The sequence below is a fragment of the Dermochelys coriacea genome, chromosome 8 (assembly GCF_009764565.3).
Source record: "Dermochelys coriacea isolate rDerCor1 chromosome 8, rDerCor1.pri.v4, whole genome shotgun sequence".
In the NCBI taxonomy this organism is placed as follows: Eukaryota; Metazoa; Chordata; order Testudines; family Dermochelyidae; genus Dermochelys; species Dermochelys coriacea.
Window position 1 is genome coordinate 75341994 of NC_050075.1, and position 15400 is coordinate 75357393.

Below are 15400 nucleotides of genomic sequence, written 5' to 3' on the forward strand. Positions count from 1 at the left end.
ATCTCATATAATTATTATACAATTACAGTACTTTATTTAAGTCTCTTAATGTTACAATGTTTGTTCTGTAAATCTTTACTTTAACCAGAAAACTTCCTTGAATTGAATAATGGATTTTCCATCCTGGACTGGATGATGATTAATGATATTAAAGTCCTGATATTTGTTGTGTCTTGTTGAACCCTTGACAACAATATAAATGTGGAAGAGCATAGGCAGACAAGTGATGTATAAGATTTTGTGAAAATGTATCATTTTGAATTTAATTCAAGCAGTAGGGTACATGCTGAACTTTTTCTTTTACCTCTACCAGTTAAAGTGATCTCCTACCAAAGGAGAATTAAATGTTATTTGGCCATAGCAATCTAAATATCCTTACATGTGGCTTCAATCTAAATGCTTGTTTTAAAGCAGAAGTTTTCAAACTGTAGGGCGTGCCCCCTTAGAGGGGTGCAAAGGAATGTTTAGGGGAGTTCGGGCCAGCCCCACGCTGGGGGGTTCAGAGAGGAAGCACTGCCTCCATCCCCTGACTCCGCTCAGCAGGCCACCAAGTCAATGTCAACACCTTCATGCCCAGCACTGGCTCCGCCCCCAGAGACCGAGGCACACTCATTCCCACACCCTGAAACCCCGAGGAAGAAAGAGCAGGTATTGCAGGGGCACATCCAAAAATTGTAACTCAAAGGGGGAACTCAGCTCAAAAATGTTGAAAACTGCTATTTTAAAGAAAGCATGAGCTTTTTTGGTTTTTAGGTTTTGGTATTTTGTAACAATAATGTCCTGGATGTGTTGCATCTTCTGTCATTGCCCATGCGAAAACTGTGTTACAGTTTGGAAGTACATTTATTATTGTAAAGGTACTTAATGTATTACTTTAACAGTACAGTGGCTGATTCTTTCTTGCAGCTATGTAATCCAAAGGAACTTTTATTGGGTTTACTTGAGCAGATTGAGCAGACCTCTGGGGAGCAGATATCCCAAACTATTCTGCTCTTGCTTCAACCTCTGCAGACAGGTAATGAGCACTTTCCTATCTGATTGTACGCTTAAACAAAATAGCTTTCCTACTCCAGTTTAGTGCATTCATTTAGTTGCTGTTGAAAAAGATTTGGAACATTTGTAATCTGATGTTTTATTACTTGTATTTAAAGTAGTGCTGTAGAACACCTAGTGTTCTGGGGGAGCACATGAAATATAATTTCAGTACTTATTGAGACCTGTTATAAGAATGCCTGAGGACACAATTAATGGTTTAAATGCAGAATATTTCAAATGGGTATCTGCTGAAATGCAATACTCAATCATTGCTTGTACTAAAAATATTTTACTTTCTGTGGGTTGCCATCCTCCTTCTCCTGAAACAGTCATCTGCATCTATGCCTTTTATTCACTTGCCCTTTATAGGTATTGAAAGTTAACCAATTCCTGCATATCAGTGAAAGTCACAAACTGCATTTTTGCTTAAAAAAATACCTGTGAGCTTGGAGGACAGAATGTAACACCACTCTCCACTGAAAACACTAGCTGTGAATGTAGTTTTTCTAGTGATATAAAGCATTGCATTTTAGCCTGCACAAGTTAAAATATATCTGATTTGAAAATCTCATCAATCTAATATTTTTTTTATTCACTTGTTCTCTTTTCATTTCAGTTCTGGTACGATATTAGTGGCTGCTGTCCTGAGACCCACTAGAGCTTAAAATCAATATTTCTTTCAAATGAATGTCCCCTGTAGACACAGCATATACCAACAGAAGGAGTTTTTGTGCTGGTATGGGAATACTGCCTCCCTGAATGGCTTAAATATGCCAACAGAACTACTCTTCTGGAGGTCTACACTGGAGATTTTGTCAGCATAGCTTTGTCACTAGCATGTGGTTTTTTCACACCCCTGCCCAATATAGCTAAACTGGCATAAGTTTTAAGTGTAGACCAAGCCTAACCTTAATGGTTCACGAGATACAGGCTGCTAAAATTATGTTGGAATTTAAGGGGAACGATTTGGTAATTAGAACAATGTCTTCTGTTAAGAGTCTGTGAGTCTTAAGAGTCTAGCTTCTCAGCTGCACCCAGTGTCACTAAGTGCAGCTGAGATGAGGGAGGAGTCTGTAAAGGAGCTAATTCTGGCACACTGATTTTAGGCCCAGTGCTACACTGATTAGAACAGTCCTGATGAGGTGCAAAAGGGCCAGATTTCAGCAAACATTTAGTATAGTCTCTTGTTCTGCCACGGTTAGAAACACTTCGGTAGTACAGATGTTTTCAGGGCCAGGAAGGGTTTTCCCCTTTGGGCCAGTGATATAAGAGAGAAATTTTCAATATTTATGTCCACTTTACAGAGGCAGGATTTGTTGTATATTAAAATGCATGGGATGCTGTTGTGATATATCTTTGCAATACTCAACCCTATGGTGCTGGTAGTTATAACATCCCAAAACTAACAGGTGTCGAATCCTGTTGTCTCTGCGCTTGTTCATAGTATTGCAGGTTTGATTTTTATTTTTTTTTTAAACCAAAGGCTGTTCAATACAGTCACCTAACTCAATACAGATCTTATTCTTTGCTTTTTCTCAAACCCTGAATCTGCTACAGCAGGCAAGAGCTTTTGTGTTATAAATGAGAAGAAATTAAGATGTTCCACCTCTGTAACATCACTTGTGGGGGGAAATAGTAGATAACTAGATGTTTAACAACACTTTCTTTTTATTTCAGTTCTATTGAAACTTCATAGCAAGAAGTCATACTCAGTGGGTTTATCTTTGTCTACCATTTTAAATCAGCTCTCTCTCCTGCCTGTACCTTACACAAAAGAACAAATACGAGAAGATAAACTTGGCCTCTGCCAGTGTTGCAATGCAGTAGTGGATTTTGCTAAACCTTTTGTGGATGAAGTTGTTAAAAATATGGAAAGCTCAACAGAAAATGATGACAAAGAGCTCAAAGAAGAATTACTAAAATTGTGAGTATCTTATTTCTGCTTAAAATGCATGTGTAATGAAATGAGCAATCAAAATTTCATGCACCAGCAGTAGAATACCCTGTTGATATTTTATAGTTTATCAAATAAACTGTTTAATGTGTTTTTAAAAAAAAGCAAACCCTTCCATTTATGCGAACTATGAGAGGAAGGGCAACGCTCATTCCCCTCCTGGCTGGCAGGTGGTAGAAAAGTACTTGTATAAGGAGTGGGAAGCCCAGCCAATGGCCCCTACTCCTTCCTTGCATTTGCACCAGGATGAGGGACATCCCTCTTTGGAGGCATCAGGATCCAAGCAGTGCCCCCAGCCATGAGAGAATAGGGATGAAAAACAGGAACGGAGTCAGTCCCTGAGATTGGAGACTCCCCATTCAATCCATCATGAGCAGCAGCAGGGGTAAGGGGTATAACAGTTTCAGACCCCCTGGAGACAATGTCATTATATTCTGTATTGTTGGTTTTGGTAGTGGTTTTTGTTAAAAGGTTCTAATTATAGACATCTTTTGTTTCAGTTGTTTGAAAAGCTTGAAATACCCCTTATTAATAGCACAGCTTGATCAGCTGCATGAAGACATTGAAGAAGATCCCTTAAGGCATTTTGCAGCTGAAATTCTAGTAAGTGCAGTTAAAGCACTTAAAGAATTATATTGAATAATTATTGAAGAATAAAGAATTGTATTGACTTACAAAATCAGTCACTACAATTCAGTAAAAAGAAAAGGAGTATTTGTGGCACCTTACAGACTAACAAATTTATCTGAGCATAAGCTTTCGTGAGCTACAGCTCACTGCATCGGATGCATCCGATGAAGTGAGCTGTAGCTCACGAAAGGTTATGCTCAGATAAATTTGTTAGTCTCTAAGGTGCCACAAGTACTCCTTTTCTTTTTGCGAATACAGACTAATACGGCTGCTATTCTGAAACCTACAATTCAGTATTTGCTATAATCAGTTGGCTTCCTGATTTAGTTAGTCAGATGGTTTATGAGATTCTGTAGGGTAGTGTTGATGAAGGTAAAGACTTGGAACAATATCAGATCCCTGTAGTCAACAAAACTTGGCTTTGAAAGTAAAAAATCTGTGAATGTTATGCAATAAATGACTAGCATTTAATGGACCAAATTCAGCCCTCATGTTACATCTCTTTGGGCTGCAGCTCTCTGAATTATCAGCAGCCTTTGCTCTTCTGCAGCTGGCCCCATCCCCATAGATGTACGAATCTATCAGGACTTCTAAAAGGAGATAATGAGGTGAGGTCCCTACGTAACCAAAACTAGTACAATTCTGTGTTTGGCTTTTTAAAAGAACTGAGTTTGTCCCCCTACTTACTATAGCCCTTTCCTTTTTATAATAATTGATGTCATTGGGTAGGGCTGCACTTTAAAAATCTAAGAGTATTTTCTATTCAGGATGCCCACTTAAGCACAAACCTAACGTTAAACATGTGCTTCAGTCCCAGTGACTTCAGTTGTTCTTAAACGCATGCATAAGTGATATCTTTAATTGGGGTCTATCAACTAGAGCCCTGCAGTGGGACCAGGATCCCAGGGGTTCCGCAGGACCCTCTGCCATAACAGCGGGAGTGGATAGGAGTGGGTATTGCGGGGTCTGACGGGAGTGGGATTAAAAATAGTCCCGCCCAGGGCTCTACTATGAACTGAAATTTCAGGAAGCTAATCTACAGGGTAAATAATTGCAGTGCCATCTTATTAGATCATACAACCCGTGTCTCCAACCCTGATTAGGAGAGATTGCCCTTTGTGTAGATCCTAAATAACTGAGTCTCAATGGACTATTTCCTGTTAGCCCGTAAGGAAATTAATAACTGTCTTCAGAGCAGGGTTTGAATACTGTGTGGCAAATAATGTCTGGGATTGCACTTTGAACAATGAAGATAAAACAAAATACAGCATAGCTGGTCATTATGTGAGCATCATCCATTCTGTGCACTAAGTGAGGCAAAGGTTTGTGGGGGAAAAAGAGTTTGTGATCATGTAATTAAATACTGTGTCATAGTGTATACACACAAGGTGGCCAAATTAAGATTGCACAGGCAATGTCAATTCAGGCACTTCCTAACATTTGAGTGCTTGACTTTGCCACCTTAATAATTTCCTTAAATGTAGTTTTGATGTCTGTAACTATACACATAATTTCAAAAAATAGTTTCAGGAATGATTGTACATATGGTAGGTAGAGATTTTACTCTAAAATGTGAATCCTAATTTAAAACTTAATATCTGTATTTCCTTTTATAAAGCGGCTATATGGAATTAACTTTTTTTTTTTTTTAAATAAACAGGGCATATTATTGGATATAAGAGAATTATTACCAACATTGTTTTTACACCATGGAAGCAGAAATCAGAACTGGGATAATCAGGATTTTTTGGATGTAGATGGAAAGCATTCTGCAGATTCTTTGGCATGTCTATCATATCTGGTGTATGTTCAGTATTTTGGTATTGATTGTTTTCCAATGGTCTTTAGGTAAGACCTATTTTCCATCCATTTATTAATAGTGGCTCATTTGTTGAGGTTCTTTAAAGACATTATCAGGAGCAGAAGAAAACCTTTTAATACTAATCACTAATTATTGTGTAAGCCTTTGTGTTACATTAACATTCATGTCAGGGCAACTGTCATGTAATAAACGGTATGTGTGCAGAGGTGTTTTCTCTTTTAGGCCCCAATTCTGCAGAAACTTACGTGCGTGCTTAATTTTAGACATAAGTAGTCTCACATAAGGAGCCATGGACTACTTATATGTTTAAAATTAAGCATCTAAGTGTTTGCAGAATTGAAACCTTAGTGTGGTGATAAACAAGTGTGGGAGAGTTGAGGGGGGACATCCTGATTTTTAGCACACATCTATTTTGAAAGTATCCATTCAGCCTAAAATTACTTTTAATTTTATGAAATAGTTACTATTCCTATATATAGTTCCACAGAGACTATTTATATATCAACATGTAGGCAGTGTGGTCTCTGCAATTATATTTATAAATAATTTTTCTGTTTTAGTCCATCATATCTTCTGCAGTGCAACATGACACATATTGAGGTCCTATTGAAAAGGTAAGATCATACAAAATTTGGAGTTTCGAATACTGGATTTGTTTCTTGTTTGTCTGGCTTAATTGTCCCACAGTTGCTTTCTGATCTGGTAGTGGTAGTGGTAATAATTTATGAAATCAGACTTTGAATTTACGATTCAAATTGCAGGGGAAAACTCTTTTGAAACTGATTATTAATATGGTATGGCTCAGCACAAGATGATGCCCCTTCCCGCCAAAGAGTTGTAAAAAGTTGTCCCAAACACAATACTTCTATGTGATATGCTCTTACATTTTTCAATATGTTTTACTGTATTCGTTTCACAACTGTGTTTTATTTATTTATGGAAACCCAAACTAAGAACACTTTAAATATTCCAATTTTCTGAATTTGAATATTTAGTAGTACTTCTGAACTAAATTACACAGTTGAGAATGAAGTGAGGTTGCCATGGAAATATTTGACTCTAGCCTATGATAGTATGCTATCTTCATCTGTATCATGGCCCCCAATAAATAGAACACCAGACTTACTCAAGTGTTGTAGTCATTTGCCCCTTTATTGTCTACAGTCTACAAAGGATAAGTCCAAGTACTACTCTACAAGCATGAGTGTTTCACAGGTTATCACCAATTAAGATGAACACTCCACTGTGCCTTGCTACAAATTGGCCTAAACTTTTCAGTCTTTTTAGATTAGGATTCACTGTCTTCTGTTCATGTTTAGAAAAAGTTTGCAGAGTTCTGCAGTAGGGAAAGTACCATTTTCTTCCTTTTAATATCATGGCGTCTGAGGGACTTGAGGTCTTTCCTTTGAACGCTCATAAAAATAGAATGGAAGTATCAGCTCTTGATCTCAGAAAGAGTCAAATCTACAAACTCTTCTGTTTAGTATAGTTAAATAATTCAGCTGAAGGAATGATGACAGGAAGCAGAATAGGAACTGTTGGTAGCTGAGCTTCTTTTTAGATAGATCCTGTACTACTTAGTTAATTCTTAAACATCAACAAAACATTTTTGAATTCATACTTTGAAACTGATGATTTTCTTAATTTCTTGTAGGACAGAAGAATCTGTATTAACTAAAGGACTTGTAAGTTTCTTTTTTTAAAATCAAATAATGAATATTCTTTGTAATCTATGTTATGGTACAACCTTAATTTCCCTTGTCTGTAAAAGATGAGGATAATATTGCATACTATAATTTTAGAGTTATTGAGACTTAATCAGATAAGCCCCAGTCCTGAAAGCACGTTGCATATGAATAAATCTTAAATACATGCATAAATGTTTGCAGGATTGCGACCTTAGTTTGTGAAGTGGTTGGAGGATCTTGGATTAAAGTACTGTTCAAGTGCAAAGTTACGTTGCCTTTAAAATTTATTTTTTTATTGCTTGTAGGACCTGCTTGGAAACTGTTTATTGAGAATGGGAGATAATAGCCTTCACCACCAGTATTTGGAATTCAAAGGCTTCATTACAGCACCTCAGGTATTAGGATGCAATGTAAACAAGTATTTTTACTTAAAATGCCATGTCATGTCTAGATGTTCCCTGGGTGGGTTGAGAGAGAAGAACTTGGAGAATAAAAGGATTGCCTCACTCAAAAACTTAATTGATTTTTAAACCATCCAGTGTGTTGCTATTAAGAATTGTTAACTGGAACAGGGAGCCTGCAATGATTACTCACCTGGGAAGCAAAGTTTATCACCCCCTTTCTTTCACCACCAAACAGCATCCCCATATCCCATTGCCATCCAGTGGCAATTGTGGTGGGCAAGACGAGCCCCAGAGATTGGATTCAGGTGCAACATGTGACTCTCATGTCCCTGTCTCAACTGTCATTCTCCTCATAAATAGGAACCCTCCCCTACACACATTATGCAGCATGAGGAAGCAGGCTGGGGAAGAGGAAGGGAAAAGAAGAGTTAAACAACAACTTTCACCCACCAAAGGGGGGAAAAACTGGGCGTATGAAACTGCTTCATCTGTTCTCTTCCCTCCACACTTGCAACAAAAGGGGACTCCTTTGTTCCTAGCTTAGTAAAAGTCTCATCCCAGATAGCAGGGTGAACATTGTTAATGCAAATGTGTAGTGTCATTTTTATATATAAAATTTCGGTGATGAATTCAGATTTCTGCATCTTAATTTGCTGTAAGTTTGTGAAGGATTGGAAGCGAGACGGTACCCTTGTGTCTAGAATTCTTTGATGCCTTCCTATATAGTGGAGCTTTTTAAACATTTAACTTAAAGTTTTTTAAAATTTAAAAAACAATTTTATACCAGAAGAGTGCAAGAAGGCCATTCCACCAGTTCGCTACCCTCTAAATAAAATGTGTTCCCTTCAGTGTAAAACCAGAGACCCATAGTTCAGTAGATTCACTCAATTTCGGATATGTCACTCTTTTATGTTAAAATAATCCGTGGCCAGTTTAAATACAACATTACCATTTCTTAAGTCTTCTCTCTTGTGAAATAATCTCAACTGTCACTCTCCTCATAAATAGGAACCTAAGTCCCATTGGTTGCATTTTTACCTACATCATATTTTACAAATACATGTTAAAGTATAACTAAAATTATACCAGATTTAGTCTAACCAAAGTGAGAGCACACAATATTAGAGGTTATATTTGTGTTGATAGAAACTGTGACAGGGTCGGGCCAGATGGCTACAGGAGAGTGATAGAAGGCAGATTCATTAGCCCCAGGTTAAGTAGGTCCCTTTTCCCAGGGTAAGGTAACAGGGAAGGTTCCAGAACAATCAGGAACTTTCTGGAAACAAGACAGACAGGCTGATTAGAACACCTGCAGCCAATCAAGAAGCTGCTAGAATCAATTAAGGCAGGCTATTCAGGGCACCTGGATTTAAAAAGGAGCTCACTTCAGTTTGTGGTGCGTGTGTGAGGAGCTGGGAGCAAGAGGCACTAGGAGCTGAGAGTGAGAATGCGTACTGCTGGATGGCTGAGGAGTACAAGCATTATCAGATACGAGGAGGAAGGTCCTATGGTGAGGATAAAGAAGGTGTTGGGAGGAGGCCATGGGGAAATAGCCCAGGGAGTTGTAGCTGTTGCACAGCTGTTCCAGGAGTCACTCTAGACAGCTGCATTCCACAGGGCCCTGGGCTGGAACCCGGAGTAGAGGGTGGGCCCAGGTTCCCGCCAAGCCTCCCAACTCCTGATCAGACACAGGAGGAGTTGACCTGGACTGTCGGTTCACGAAAATGGTCAAACTGAGGGCTGCCGTGAATCTCCGAGGCGAGCAACTCCGCCAATAAGCGCAAGACCCACCAAGGTAGAGGAGGAACTTTGTCATAAAACCAATATTCAGTTGTCCTCCTTCGCATTTGTTGCACACTGGACTGAGAATTTCAGCGTAAGGTCTATTAATACATGCATGCTTTTTCTACTGACCAGGATAGTTAATTCAATGACATTTAAACTATTCCTAGTTTCATTGTTGTTTCTTTGCAAATGCACCACCTTATACTTTTTAAATTTCATACTCTGCTTCTAAGCCTAATCTATCAAGAATATTTTCAGAATAGTTCATCCATGAAGTCTTGACCACTTGCTCTATTTTAGTATCCATGGTAAATTTAGTGATTTTTATATAGCTTTGTGTAAATCAATACTAGATATCAGTCCATTCCCATTATAAAGCTCTGTCTCATTCTACTCCTTATCAACATCCACTAAGAATGTGGACACAAGAACAAATGGATATAAACTGGCCATTAACAAGTTTAGGCTTGAAATTAGATGAAGGTTTCTGATCATCGGAGGAGTGAAGTTCTGGAATAGGGAAGCAGTGGGGACCAAAAACCTAACTGGCTTCAGGAGTTGAGCTTGATAAATTTATGGAGGGGATGGTGTGAGGAGACTGTCTGCAATGGCATGTAGCCAATCTGTGACTGCTAGCAGCATATATTTCCTATGGCTGCTGATGGGACACCAGATAGGGAGGGCTGACTTAATACAGAGAATTCTTTCTTAGGTGTCTGGCTAGTGGGTCTTGTTCACATGCTCAGGGTCTAACTGATTACCGTATTTGGCACTGGGAAGGAATTTTCCCCTGGATAAGATTGGCAGAGACCTTGGGAGTTTTTCGCCTTCCCCTCTGCAACAGAGGGCATGGGTCAACTTGCAGGTTTAAACTAGTGTAAATAGTGGATTGTTCGTAACTTGAAGTCTTTAAATCATGATTTGAGAACTTCAATAACTCCGCCAGAGGTTAGGGATCTATTACAGGAGTGGGTGGGTGAGGTCCTGTGGCCTGCAATATGCAGGAGATTAGAGTAGATGATCATGATGGTCCTTTCTGGCCTTAAAGTCTATGAGTCTAAGAATTTCTGATATGATCTACCTTTCACAAATCTATATTGGCTCAGACCCATTTAATAATTTCTAAATATAAATATAAACTTGAAATATATTCCTGATAGATTTTACTTGCAGGGCTAGTAATAAATCTCTATTAAATTCAGAAACTATACTTGATGTTTACTCAATTATACAGTATTTCAAGTTTCAAAATACTTTTAAAATATGGTTAACTGCTCACTTGGTTGGTTCCCAGTTTTAGTTCATCCACAGATGCCGGCCATACCTATCTGCTATTTTGCTTACTTTTAAGTTTCAGTATTTTCAGTCATTTCAGTTATTTATTTCTCATTAGTACTCACAAACAGTAGGGGCTGCAGGAAGGGTGGCCAGCACATCCCTCTGCCCGCGCCGCTTTCCGCAGCCCCCATTGGCCTGGAGCGGCGAACCGCGGCCAGTGGGAGCCGCTATCGGCCGAACCTGCAGATGTGGCAGGTAAACAAACCAGCCCAGCCCACCAGGAGCTTTCCCTGAACAAACGGCGGCCATAGTTTGAGAACCACTGCTGTAGCTATCTTTAAAAATCTTACATTGGAACCTTCTTTGCGTTTTGTCAAATCTGCAGTGAAAGTGTTCTTAAAATGAACAACATGTGCTGGGTCCTCATCCGAGACTGCTGTAACATGAAATATATGGCAGAATGCAGATAAAAAAGCAGGGGACATACAATTCTCCCCCAAGGGAGTCCAGTCACAAATTTAATTAACACGCTTTTTAATGAGCATCATAAGCATAGAAGCATGACTTCTGGAATAGTGGCCGAAGCATGAAGGGACATACAAATGTTTAACATATCTGGCAAGTAAATATCTTGCAATGCTGACTACAAAAGTGCTGTGCAAATGCCTGTTCTCACTTTTTAGTGACATTTTAAATAAGAAGAGGACAGCATTATCTCCTGTTAATGTAAACGAACTTGTTTGTCTAGCGATTGGCTGAAGAACAAGTAGGACTGAGTGGACTTGTAGGCTCTCAAGTTGTACATTGTTCTGTTTTTGAGTGCAGTTATCTAACAAAAAAAATTCTACATTTGTAAGTTGCACTTTCAAGACAAAGAGCTTGCACTACAGTACTTGTATGAGGTGAATTGAAAAATACTATTTCTTTTGTGTATAATTTTTACAGTGCAAATATTTATAATAAAAAATAATATATTTTGATTTCAATTACAACACAGAATACAATATATATGAAAACGTAGAAAAACATCCAAAATATTTAATACATTTCAATTGGTATTTATTGTTTGAGAGTGTGACGTGAACTGCGATTAATCGACAGCCCTACAGAAAATGTATGATATTCTAAGTAATCCTTATAATGCTCCCATGTGGTGTAGGAAAGCAGGAAAATTTTCCCTATGTAAGGGAAAACTGATACCACTTTGTCAAAACATAGAGTGATTCTTTTGACATTTGATATAGTTTCATGGCAATCCCAGACCCAGCAAAAAATCTGAGGTTGAGTCCTCCACTCTACTATTCTGTCCTTAATTCACTTCTCTGTGCCTTATACAGCTTTTATCACTTGTTTTTCTTACTTGCAGCCTGAGACCCCTTCAACACCAGTGTGTATAGTATTCTGTCTTTAAGACAGTCTAACAGCTCTGAATTTCCTAGCTTTTCCTTTTTATAAAAACATGTTTTGATTTTATGTTCATGATTTGACGAGAATTTAGTCAGCTCTATGCAACATACAATTGTGTAGGTACAACCAAACTTTTTGTACTTTTTTCCAACTGCAGGATTTGGTTAAAGTGATGACCCTTTGTCCTATAGAGCATCTGGTATGTAATTTAATCATTCTGGGGGTTAGAAAATGCTAAATTTGTTTTATTTTAATTAACTGCAAATGTCTTCATAGAATTTTTTTCTTTTAGCGAAAGAAGAGTTTGAAGATATTGCAGTTATATATAGACAAGTTTGATGCAGAGGGAAAATACACTTTGTTCAGGTATGCATCCTGCATAAAATGCAGAAAAACATGTCTTGATGCAATTTAATTGCCTAGTAACTCAGTCAGAAATCACGGTAACTGCATAGGAGCTCACATAGGAGCTACCATGTTAATTTCATGACAATGGCAATTGATTTTAGTTTTCTTGTTACTAAAAAACAAAACACTGAAGCCAGCCCTTTTGTGAACTCCAAAGATTAGGGGTAAAATTCTGGCCCCCTTGAAGTCAATGGCAAAACTCCCATTTATTTCTATAAGGCCAGAATTTAATCTAGATTTTTTTCAATGAAATATAATGCAATATCTAGAAGATACTGTGTTTCTCTATTTTACTTTAAAGGTGTTTATTGAAGACAAGCAACCACGCTGGCGTAGAAGGCCATGTTATACAAAATATCAAAAATCAGATTGATTTATCATTAAAGGTGAGAATATTATAAGTTCCTACTTTAGAAAGTGCTTTCAATACCATTTTTAAAGAATTCATATAGTTTAGGCGCCACATTATTTATGTATTACATATGAAAATACTGTGTTAAAAGGAGATTTGAGTGCTTGACCTTGCATATTTAAAGTTAAGAAATGCAAGAATTAAAGTTGCCTGTGCAACATTAATTTGTCCTCCTTAGGGTTATGCATTATGATACAATCTATAATTACACAACTATTTTATTTATAGGCTGAAGTCTGATTTTCTCTGTAGCTGCTGCTCCAAAGCAGGAGTGCACTTGAGTTTTTCAAAGAAGAGGTTACCAGATTTTTTTTTAACATGGGCAAAATGTATTTTTCTCTTCTTGGAAGCTACTGAACTGTTTCCATTGAAATTTAAGAAAGAAATAGTTTGAGGTAGATACCCAGCATGGAACCATTTTAGCCCAAATGATTAAAGTTTGGCAAAGTTATATAAGTATATAAAAACAGGTCTGATAATGGGAGGTGTTGGGGAATCTTAGCAGGTGATGCTACCACTGCAATGATAGTATGCACACCCAGCTTTCTAAAGATCACTCTTCTGGCCATGATTTAGAAAAACACTTCCGTACATGCTTGCATCCCATTGACATTGTTGTCCTGACTCAGGATGCCTTCCTGAATTGGGGCTTTGTTGGTAGGTATCCTTCTAATTTTACTTGAGGGTGGTGTTAATATCCACCAGAGTAATTAACCACTTCTCTCTGTCCCACACATGCTGTGACATGACACTTCATTATAACATAACAGCAGTAGTAAGATAATGTATGATTGAGATGACTGTTTCATTCTAAGCTATTTTCAATGAATTCTCCTAAAATTACCGTTTGTGCAGCAGTTTCTCATGCTTAGTCTCAAAAGTATGTTGTTTTCCTTACTGATATTGGGATAGCATCCCATAGTTCTTTATCCAAAGGACAGAGAAAAGATGCTCTTTTGGTTGAGGTACTAGATTGGGCTCAGAGGATCTGGGTTCAGTTCCTGACTCTGCACAGACTTCTTGTGGTATCTTGTGCAAGTTGCTTAGGCCAAAGTTTTCCAGTGAAAGTGCCTAAACTAAAAATGGCCTGATTTTTCAAAGGTGCACATGGCCTGCTGTTTCCATTTACTTCAGTGGGATTTGTTGGTCCTTGGCACTTCTGAGATAGGCCACTATTAGCTTTGTGTCCAAATATAGGTTTAGGAACCTACCTTTAGGCACCCAGGTTTGAAAACTTTTGTTTTGCTCTCTCTGTTTCCCATCTGTAAAATGGTGATAATACTTTTGTACCTCACCCAGGTGTTAGGAGAAAATGATCATTAATGTGAAGTACTTGGATTCTGCATTGCTGGTGGGAGTCATATAAGTACTGAAAGATCCCTCCCATCAACTGTTCCCATCCTTGCATTACTCACCTACTATTATTACTATTATTATCACCTATTACTCTGAAGAGGGCATGAGGAATTCTAGAAGGTCTGGTAGCCTCTGTTGGGGCCCCAGTGCCTGTAATTACTACTGTTATGCTTCTGGTGCATAACATTTAAAGTAAGTGTGGGTTTGATTATGCATAGCCAAACTCACTGGCACGCTTCTTTTTTTTTTTCTTTAATACCCTTATTTGGATTTTTTAAAAATTCAGGTTAATTCAATATTATGAGTTAGTCTCTGCTACAAAAAAAAAATAAAAATTCAAAGCCATAATTCCCACAGCCACCCATAAAGTAGCCACATTACATACACTAAAATTTGTATTAAATATAATAAGACAGAATACTTTGTGCAAGGGGGTCAAGTTAGTTTCATAGGAACTATAACTTTGAATTTGCTGGTTTATGTATTTAAATTCTCACTTATAACATTGCATTGATGTCTTTTTACTTTTAATTTAAAGAGTTTCTGGGTCTGGCCTAGTGTGTTCCCAGTCATGTAGGACATCTGGGTCTGATTCCTGGTCCTAGTCCCCAACCTAGTTTGTTAGGTTGTTGGGAGCTATAAGTCCTGCAATAGCAGCATACTTGAACCATGTGACAGAGTGTGCCTAACATTGCTCAACAGTGGCTGAGCCATTTGATTTAAATATCATATTAACAGACTCAAAGAATAGTGTGGTTAGATGGGGCTGGGAAGAGTAGAAATGGGAAGAGAGTCTGATGACTCAGATAAGAATAGAATGGATAGCTTGAGTGGGTGAGCTGGGGAAAAGTGTGGAAATGTCTGATCTTGAGAATATTAGTGTATTTTGATCATTTTATGGTAATCTGTATACATCTTTTTCCGTAAATTGATTTCCTCGTTTTCAGACACTGTCCAGTGGTCATATTGTTATACTACATGATTACGCAAAGTGTGAATTTAAACTTTCTCCTCTTTCTCTACTGCTTTCCAGAAAGCAAATGACAGTAAGTGGTTTACTGGACCCCAGCTGGTTTCACTTCTAGATTTAGTGCTGTTGCTTCCTGAAGGAGCTGAAACAGATCTTCTCCAAAACTCAGATAGGTGAGATATAATCAGAACTAGAGTAAATCTAAATCTGTGTGTGTGTGTGTGTGTGTGTGTAATTTGAAGATTGCCCAT

General features: G+C 38.0%; 1 protein-coding gene across 4 annotated transcripts in view; it reads left to right on the top strand.

The window, feature by feature from the left end:
* GLMN (glomulin, FKBP associated protein) overlaps positions 1 to 15400 on the top strand; it is a 39148-nt gene that overhangs the window by 6816 nt on the left and 16932 nt on the right. For all 4 annotated transcript variants that reach the window (XR_006273897.1, XR_006273898.1, XM_038414444.2 and 1 more), the window contains exons 5-15: positions 907 to 1015; positions 2713 to 2959; positions 3490 to 3592; positions 5280 to 5467; positions 6002 to 6055; positions 7096 to 7126; positions 7435 to 7524; positions 12161 to 12202; positions 12296 to 12369; positions 12713 to 12797; positions 15213 to 15322. Coding sequence is in view for 2 of the 4 variants with exons in the window: in XM_038414444.2 (XP_038270372.1) it covers positions 907 to 1015; positions 2713 to 2959; positions 3490 to 3592; positions 5280 to 5467; positions 6002 to 6055; positions 7096 to 7126; positions 7435 to 7524; positions 12161 to 12202; positions 12296 to 12369; positions 12713 to 12797; positions 15213 to 15322 (1133 nt within the window). In the remaining 2 variants the exon portion in view is untranslated. The remainder of the gene's footprint in view (positions 1 to 906; positions 1016 to 2712; positions 2960 to 3489; positions 3593 to 5279; positions 5468 to 6001; positions 6056 to 7095; positions 7127 to 7434; positions 7525 to 12160; positions 12203 to 12295; positions 12370 to 12712; positions 12798 to 15212; positions 15323 to 15400) is intronic.